The sequence below is a fragment of the Fukomys damarensis genome, unplaced genomic scaffold (assembly GCF_012274545.1).
Source record: "Fukomys damarensis isolate Sample0158 unplaced genomic scaffold, DMR_v1.0_HiC HiC_scaffold_5, whole genome shotgun sequence".
NCBI lineage: Eukaryota > Metazoa > Chordata > Mammalia > Rodentia > Bathyergidae > Fukomys > Fukomys damarensis.
The window spans coordinates 67960133-67969778 of record NW_022900917.1 but is presented as its reverse complement, the minus strand read 5'-3'; the positions used below and the strand labels follow the sequence as shown (position 1 = coordinate 67969778).

The 9646-nt window shown below is 46.4% G+C and overlaps 1 protein-coding gene across 5 annotated transcripts in view; it reads right to left on the bottom strand.

Annotated features, from left to right (window-relative positions):
- Nucleotides 1–9646, bottom strand: part of Fer1l6 (fer-1 like family member 6) — a 123369-nt gene that overhangs the window by 33027 nt on the left and 80696 nt on the right. For 4 of the 5 annotated variants that reach the window (XM_010611236.3, XM_019205589.1, XM_010611239.3 and 1 more), the window contains 6 exons: nt 8416–8615; nt 6949–7071; nt 5729–5768; nt 4457–4581; nt 3333–3464; nt 2392–2517 (listed from right to left, as the gene is read on the bottom strand). In XM_010611236.3, the coding sequence (XP_010609538.1) occupies nt 2392–2517; nt 3333–3464; nt 4457–4581; nt 5729–5768; nt 6949–7071; nt 8416–8615 (746 nt within the window). The remainder of the gene's footprint in view (nt 1–2391; nt 2518–3332; nt 3465–4456; nt 4582–5728; nt 5769–6948; nt 7072–8415; nt 8616–9646) is intronic. The other variant, XM_010611237.3, reaches the window with a different exon arrangement.

Here is a 9646-nt window from a genome sequence, read left to right as displayed (position 1 = left end):
GCTGAGGGACGGCTTCAAAGAGTTGGAGAAATTCAGCAGCGATGAAAGCCAAGTGAGAAACAACCCTTTATTTAGGACTTTGTCCTGCGGATAAAATGGCATAGCATATGAAGCTGTAAATTCAAGGGTGTCCCCGGAACATTGTTTAATAACCAAAAACCACAAGCAACGTTCCCTGGGGAGAAATATGACCCAAAATAGCTCCTCCTCAGTTTCTCCTCATCATAGAACTGACTTCCATTCTCTACATAGTTACCATTAATCTGGTTATGTATCTGCCTCTGTGTTTACTCTTATTTCCTAATCCCCACACCACTCAAATTTGCATGCAATCTCCGTGAGCGTGAGGGTGCTGTCCTGTTCATTACTTTATCTCTAGGACACAGAACTGGGTCTTCTTAACATTTGTTGAATGAATCAATACCAAATTCATTCACAAACACACAATGCAGCTACCGAAGATGGAAGACCTATAGATACCGATATGCAATAATGCCTAAGGCACACTGCTGAGTAAGAGAAAAACAGAGGTGAGCAAATTTCATTTACCTCTTAACACAATTTTAAGCAACATCTAAAAACTTTCTTTTAGTGTTTTATTAAATTGTTTTAAAATTAACTTATTATATAGTTAATTACATATCGTCACACGAGAGACAGCCACACACAATCACCAAGACTGGAAAGGACAATGCAAGCACCAATTATGCATAGCTGCAGTGCCTTTCTCACACCCCGCAGCCCAGGTGGCTGCCCTCTGACCTTGTTCAAGTCCTCAAGTTCAGCCCAACCCTCATGCTTCCCTGCTGGCCCCCCAGACCCTGAGCTGCATCCCACCTTTGTCTAGAGGGCACTGGACAGAAACAAAAGGAGGAGTGCACTAGACAATGGCTGAATGATAGATGGCTGGTGGACAGATCCTGCTCTAACCTCTGTAGTCCACAGAAATCTCTCCCTTCCCTTCCTAATATTCACACTCTCTATTTCTGTTTTCCCCCACCTCTGTCCCATGAAATCTTAGCTTCCTCAGGCTTGTTTTTTTCGTTGTTGTTGTTTTTTGGTGGGGAGGGGGGGGAGGATGAATGTGCAAATGAGCTTTGTGGATCTCAGGAGCTATAGAAATGAATTATTAGATGTCTTATTTCTCAAAATTACTTGAACACATGGTGTTTCTTGAGGAAAGCACATGAATTATCTTCCACGACACACGTAACTTTCAGAATAATATCCTATGGGTAGATGTTTAGTAGAGGCATGCAGTGCTATCCGTGGTTCTTCATGCATGCTGGTGCTCTTCCCAGCCAGGCCATGACTCCCTTGAGGGCAGAGACATGGCTCTTCTCCTCACAGGGGCCCTGGCACTCAGGGCCTTGACCCTTGGTGCTGATGGGGACCTAAGAACAGCTTCGTGAGATACCTTTACTTCTCCCCAGCATTTCAAAATGATTTAATTTTGTTTTGTGCTTCATTTACGCTTCTTAAAAAGAATATGGGTGATATAAAGCACACTTGAGACTGCTGCAATCAAATGCAATTATGAAAATCAAGCCCATAAACAGAATGTGTAAAACCCACAAACTATGAGAGTTCCAACTGCTCTGAGCCTAACAGTTTTAGGGTACTTGGTCCTCATGTTCCTGTCAACCAGGCCAAAATGTTCCATAATTAAAGTTTGGGGTTCTTATAATCAGAACAGGGAGAGCCAAGAGGAGGTCATAATTTACTTGGAAATCCATTTGGTGTAAATGTCTAGCGGCAGAGGCACAGCCTGGGGAGTGTCCCCCAGGGCAGCTGGCCTTTCTGCCCAGCCTCTCCCCTCACTCTCTTGCCTGTGAGCTTCCTGCTTTGGCGCTATCTGGTTTTCTTTCCCACTAGAAGTCAATCAACCAAGGAGAGTGAACTACTCAGAGAAGTCCTGTGTGCCTGGAGCTATTTTCTCTGAGTGAAAAGCCAAGAAATGTTCTTTCTATCAATCAAACTTCATAGCCTATTGTGAGCTGAACCATGGTAAAACCCTAGGCCCCAGTGTGACTGCATTTGGACAGAAGGCTTTAGGCGGATGATGAAATCAACAGGTGGGGCTCTAATCCAACAGGGCTCTGCAGGAGCTTTGCAGGAAGCAGGACTTTGCAGCCTTCTGTGCCCCACACACGTATGCACATGTGTCTGCACAGAGGAAAGAGCATGTGAGGATCCAGCAACATGGAGGCCGTCTGCAAGCCACCAAGGGAGCCCTCACTGGAAGCCAGCCCTGACAATACCTTGACCATGGACTTACACCCTGGAAACACTGAGAAGCACATTTGTCAATGAAGCAGCCCCCTCTGGGGTATTCAGTCATAGCAGCCCATGTGGACTGTTATACCCTCAGAACAAAAAAGGACGGCTCACCGCGACGATGTACACCCTGATCAGGACCTGGACAGGGTTATTGGGTGGGATCCCCTGCTGGATTCTCAACTGCCCGTTGTCCTCAGAGCTGGACTCCTCTGGGCTTTTGTAGATGCAGAAGGAGCCCTGGAACCATGTAGCAAAATTGATTGGAACAAGGTGGTCAAAGGTTCCACCAAAAGCAACAGAGAGCCTGGTGCCAGGAAAATGAGCCCAGCCTGGGTGTCAGTGGGGCAGCCTGGGCTGGCCACCATTGCCAGATGGATGTGGACATCCTTGGGCAGTTCGTGCAAGCTGCTGGCCTCCGAGCTCCCTCCGGGTGTGTTGGTGGATTGGGGTTGGTACAGTAATGACCTTGTCGCTGAGCTGTTAGGTGAGGAACACGATAATGGCATCCATGTGCCTTTTTCCTGTGGGGTACTGTACTCCTGCTTCCCCTCTTACCTCATTCTTTCCTGACTGCAGTACTCCTATTTCCAGAGGCAGCCTGTGAGGCTTAGAGCTAGATGGTAGAACTAGAATTTAAATCCAGATTCCAAAATATAACCCCTTTGCAACTTCCAGCTCACCACCCTGCACATCAGAGGCTACAAGTGCTAGCTGCTACCTTGTGATTCTGACTGTGTGGCAGCCAGATGAAGGGCCTGTGCTGTCTGATTAGTTTAGTTGTCCAACTGGGAGTGCTGCATAAATAATATATTTAGTATGTTCGGGGTGGGCATGCAGAGTAAAGTACAGGGGTCTTTGTCAGGTAGACTGGCCCTATACAAGCTACAGAGAGGGCTCCAACCCCCTGGCCTCAAAGTCTGAAACTCAGTCTTGAGTAGAGATTGAGGATCCCTTACCCACATCCTGTATCAAAATGCCACTTCCATAGCTGAGTCATAGCTGACTTGTAGGGTCAAGGTGAACCAAGCAGTGAGGTTTACGCGGGAACTTGCCTTGAACTTTCCTATGACGCGGTCTCCGTCCAGACCATGGTCATCTTCTGTGGATTTGCCTCTGAAGAGCTCGAAGGTTTTCACCCAGTCTTCAAAATTGTTGAATTCACTCTCAAGATCACCATCATAAATCTTTATGGAGAAGGAAGAAGATTATGTCAAGAGAAAGGAAGGCTCAGGATGGAGTTAACGAAGGATGTCAAGATTCCCCCAAACAAGCCTTTAAATGTACCCCCTGGGAAATGTAAGGGGCCACTGCTAATTTATCTTTAACAAGATGAAGAACATGGGTTGGCTCAGTATTCCTGGGACTATTACTCTGAATGTTACAGAATCTTTCTGGTAAACTCTAAAGTTCCCAGAAGTACAAGTATAACTAAAAAACCAAATATTGTTTAAATATTCAGGCATAAGTATGACAAGCCTTTTTATAAATAATGGATAGGATTGGTTATTAGATATAGGCTATAACTGTGAAAAGTCAAATCTGGAATGTTCATTAATCAAAAGTGATGAGATCACTTTTGATTATAATGCAGACAGACATAAATTATCCAAGTAGCAATGATATATACACTTTAGAAATGCAAAATGGAATTGAGTTTTAGGTTTGGAAATATAATTAAATTATGTATTCAAATTTCTTATCAAAATTACTTACCCAAATTGATTACCTATATACATAATCTTCATACCTGAAATTTCCATCACCATAAATGCACTCTCTAGCTAATCCCTTCCAGCTAATGTTAAGGCAGGTCTGATGAGGCTGACTTAACTGGAGTGAAGACTCCTGCTATTTTGAGGGTGTGCACATCTGCGTGATGATGTTGGCCCCTACAAGGAGAGCCCAGGGAACTCACAAACTCTAAGTTACCTCACCAGGGCCAAGCTAAACACCTTCGATTACATTTCATCTTCACAGTGGGATGTAGAAAATAGAAATGAACAAGCTCCATTGACTTGGTTTTACATGCTTGTCAAAGTTTTCTTTTCTCCTCATCAGTGATTATAATGAAGACAAAGTACGGTAGTTAAGAAAGGCAGTACTAGGGGTGGCCAAAGTACTAAGAAAACCCCACTGGTGAGATCCCATCCATGCCAGAGCTCCTGTGTCCTCTCACCTTCAACACAGCCAGGTTGGGGATTCCATCACTTCCACCATCTTTGGGTTTCTTCTTGAGCATTTTGTCTTTCTTCTTCTTTGGGCCATCTTCCATTTCTAACACTACCTCATCTGGCTTGCTCTCTGTGGATATTCAGTGGAAATTGTTAGATTTCTCCTGGTATTAGAGATGAGACGGATCAAAGCCAAGCTCCTCCTTTCTCTTCTTTCTGGAATGTCGGGCCCCTTCTTGAAAAAAAGAAAGTGCGTTTGTGCAGCGGGATCACATGGCTTTTTGTGCCATGTGACTGAGGGGTGCCACTTGCCCAGAAAGGCAATGTGTGTGGGTCACACAACCTGATGGCTCGTGGTGATGTGCATGTGTAAGAACTCTTTAAATAGGCACACAGAGGATAAGTCATTTACTCAACTATTAAAGATCACACCTGGGATGTGGAGGGCTCAAAAGATTTTAGTTACATTGGTTCCCAGATGTTTTTATGGACTGAAGATTCATCAGGTTCAGGATGAGACTCAAATATTTAAGGGTCTCATGCAAAATCATGTTAGTGAGATTACTGGGTAAATTTTTAGCAACAGGCCAGAGATGGATTTCTAGCTCTGCCCTTTTCTAGCTGTGTAACTTGGGCAGGTTAGGGACCTCTTTGTTTCTGTTTCATCACCTGTATGATGAAGATATTATTATCTCTGGCATAGGGTTGGTCTCGGAATTACGTGTATAAGTAGCAATGGTCTACGGACCAGACAGGAGTGGCCTACTTTCCCCACTTCTCTCCATGTAACCTGAAACACCTGGGCTGCTCATTGTTCCTCTGTAGTCAGGACTTGACCCTGTTAGCTCAAATCGACACTGTAGTCATTTCAAATCCCAGGCTGCCTTCATCTGAGCTTCTGCCAAATCAGATCTATCCAATCCTTGGAAATGGAATTTTGAAATCTAAACCCAGATCTTTACACTCACCGCTACTGAAATTTATCATTCTGGATTTGGCCTGTTGTTCCAGCTTGCTCCTACTTTCCCTCTGCTGTTTCTATGTGAAGACAGTCAAGATAGGTCATGAGCCAAAGACAGTCTGGCACTGAACTGGATTCAGAGGCCCAGGAGCTCAGTCCCGCTCAATTAGCCACACTACCTTTCTGAAGTTCCTGAGGTTCCTTCCTCACTTGGGACATGGATCAAGTTCTAATCCACCTCTTATCGTTTCTATTCCCTGACTCTCTCACAACAGTGGCACTACTCTATATCCATGTCCTCAGAATAACTACTTACCTGGGTGTCCTTTTCTCTCCTTAGGATCACTCTCCTTCTCCTTTGAAAAAGAGGGCAACAAGATTATTGATAACTCTCCTTATTAATCCTAAGTGCTAATAAATCTAACTCAGCCCAACTTTCTGCACTCTCAGGGATGCCATTTTAAAAGAATATTCAAAAGCACCCCCAAAAGAAGTTCCCCATTGAAGCCACACTGGGAAGGCATGGGACCACAGTGCAATAGGATGTCCTGCCTGAGAGGAGAGCAACCTGTATATCCAAAAGTGCTTCCAAGCTGTGGACATCCTTGTTCTCCAAGGACAGAGCCTCTTCTCAGCTGCAGGGAAAGCAAACTCCCTCTACTACTGCACATTTCCCTGGTGCATCCCATCAGGATGCACTCTGGTTTCACCACATTGGATCCTTGGTCTGGTGCCAGGGGTTGGGGAGGCCAGCAGAGAAAAAGAAAAGGACTGCACACTCACAGGAAGTGATAAGAACCATCACAGGAAAGGAGGGTCATAGGCAGGGGTGACATGTGGCTTGTTAATGCACTGTGACAGCAGTATTTGAGAGCAGTCCTAGCTGAAACTGTCATCTTTCTAAACTGAGGAATCGAGAGTCTCTAGTCAACCATATATGATGATAACAGCTGGCCACTTCTTCCTTTTAGCAAATTTTACTAAATTCGATCGCTGAGCTTTTACTGAGTTTCCAGACTGACACTCCAGCTTGTTGACCTAACCCTTGTCTTGCTTTGTGTGCACGAGGCCCTGCTCTTGCTCTGGAGACTCAATGAGTATTGCCATTTGCTAAGACCAAGAGCTGCTTGACTGGGATGAGTCCCCACACGCACGCGGCACCCTACTGGAGACCTGAGGCCTGGAACTGGGGACTGCCACATACACCTGACACCTGTGCATCTCACTGGCAGTTGCCTGTTAAGAATTTCCTTGCCAGGCACCTTTGAGTCTTATGGGATACAGACATCTGGATGCCATGCTGGCCTACACCTATGTCTCAGGTTTATAACAAAGCTGGTGTCTCAAGCCAACGCCAGCCAGAGGGCAGGTTTTCTTGATCCTAGGCTTTTTACTCCTTGGTGATTGACAGACCCATACCAGTGTGGGGCCGATGTACATGGGAATTTAAAGGAATCCCACATATGTGGGATTTAGGCAGGACAAAGTGCTGTGTGCTCTCCCTGGGTCATTTGTCACAGGCAGGGGATACTCTACCTTTTGTGTGTTCTGCAGGGAGGCATAATACTTAGACCACCAGTCGATGACATTTTCAGCAGATTCATCTGCTATGGTCCTCTTTCTCCTCTTCGTGGATCTCCGGGAAGGCTTCCTGACATCCTACCAGGGAGTGAGGTATGAATTACTAGTTGGGCCTCATTTCATTGGTTAGCTGAGGAAGAGAACACATGGTATATCCACAGGGAGGTGCAGAGAGATATTTGAAGGTTTAACCTTCTAACACCCAGGCAGCCCTTCATTCAGCAAACATTCACTCAGGAGATGTGAGGGGACTGGGACCTGCGTGTGGGGAATGCAGAGCTCAGTGGAGGAGGTAGCGCGTGGCAAAGAAGCGCCAGCTGCAACACAGCGAGATGCAGCAGAAAAGGGTGTCAGCTGCATAGAGACCTGGGCTGCAAATCTTAGCGCCATTCTCTGTTTCTTCAGTAAGGGACAATAACACCTGTCCACCTCGCTGTCGTAAGGACTGAGCCACACAGTATAGGCAAGGCCCCTTTAGCTTCATCCCTGACTTTAACAGGTGCAAATAAATGGCATCCACAGGTGAGGAGGTAGGCAACACCTGCTGCACATAGGCAGAGGGGAGGTGGTTGGAGGAGCTGTTGTTGTGTTGGAGGCTACACAAAACTCTTGTGTGCATCTGCCAGCTCCCTTGTCCCAGCATCCTCTTCAGTGCTGCTCACTTCACTATACGCTCTGTTAAAAGCAGGGCAATGCAGATATGTGATGGAAAGAGTCATCCCTGAGTTTATGGCTCTGTGGTTTCGTGTTGGCAACCAGTATGCAAGCTGAGAGCCCAGCAGAAAGAGAGAGGTGGACCCAGCATGGACAGTGGCGGGGACCTGGGAGGGGTCACAGTGGCCCCTGGAGGGACGAGATGCACACAGGCTGGGTGACAGCTGCATTCTGTTGCACATGTTATTTCCACTGTTGCTGTCCACTTGATGGGCAGGATGAAGACTTGCTTAAAATAATCTTAGATTTTGCACCCAAATTTATGACTTCGGGAAGTTGGCTGTGTCTTGTTTTGTGGTTCTTTGTGTACTTTTCTACCTTCCCTTCTAGAGACTCAGCAAACTGAGGCTGAGAAGTCTTAGTTCTCTTTACAGCCCAAAGGTACCCTGTGCGGCCCCATGTAACCTTGTGCAGAGGGCTCTAAATGTGTAATTATCTTGGGTGAGGAAAGCACTCTTCCCAAGACAATGGATTTAGAAGTTTCAGTTCAAGTAAACCTCACTGTCACATTTGGCTGGCGCGCTAATTTCCTGCAGACTGACTTTCTGCTCCTTTCTGCTTTGGGGTGAATATTAACACCTCCATTTTACACACAAGGAAACAGATCCTCAGATATGTGAGTTGCTGGCTCAAGGTGGAGGGTTCGTGTCTAGACCCCCAATGCCCACTGCCAGGAACCTTGTGAGCTCGGGGGTGTCACTGTCTGACCTTGGCTTTCCCTTCGTCCGGGGCCTCCTGGGCTGTGGGTTTGTGCTCAGGTGCCAGCATTGGGGATGAGTCAGGGATGTCAACCAGCACGGCTGGCTGAACCTGGGCAGCATCAGGCACCACGGTGAGGGGAGGTTCAAGGTCCACGTGGGTGTGATCTGTTGGGGGGTCCCGGGAGGAGCAGGGGAGGTCTGCAGTAGCTGAAATGAAAATGCAGTCAGTCAGGGGTAGGTGGCCATTCACTCCAGGGCAGCCCTGTTGCTCCAGAGATTTAATTAGACTGAGGATAGATCCTCACTGATCTGGAAAGTTCCCAACATCTCTGGACCTCACCATCCTTATTCACAAGTGGCAGCAGAAATAACCATCTCACCGGGGACAGAATGAGATTATTGGACAAGGCATCTGGTGCATAGCAGGTGATCCATAAACAGCTGTATTTGTCATTGGTCGCTGAGAGAAACTGAAGTTGATCATGGACACTGGGATCATGGAATCCAGGTTTACGGCAAAGGCCCCCAGGGTGACTCTTTCTCCCAGTGTCAGTGAGCCCCTAAGTGGAGGCAAACTGGGCATGGCAGGGAACGGGGTCTCCATGGGCTTTGTGAGGTCCTTAGCTACAGGGACATTACACTGTGCTGTGCCTTCTTCTCCACAGCTGGCAGGGTACCATAGGGTTCAGTACTTAGGACAGTTCCCAGTCCAAGTTTCCTAGGCTGCCAAGGTTCTCCCTCCTCCTGCACTTTCTATGATAAACTCATCCAACAAACTCCTGCAGGTCTCTACCCCTGCTGGACACAGAGACAGAGAAGCCAGAAGTGTAGACCAGAGAGCTCAGAAATAGGCAGGAATGCACAGAAAGTTGATTTCTGAGGAAGTTTGGAACTCAGTGGGGAGAGAAATGACTCATTAGCAGGTCTTTAGTGGGGCAATGGTGTACTCTACAGGGAAAGCACAGCTGGGCCTCTACTGCTCTGTGTACCCACAGGGGCTTACAGAGCTACCTGTGAAAACTGAAAACATAAATCTAACTGAAGAAAGTATGAGATGGATATATTTGTGACCAAGGAGAAATGAAAAACGGATTTTAAAACTATAAACCATAAAGTTCAAAGCATGGGTGGATCTTATTGCATCAAAATTAAGGATTTCTGCTGAGACAGAGACCACAGACAAATTTTGTAGTTATCCTACTGGGAGGGGGGAATATATACATACATATACATACATA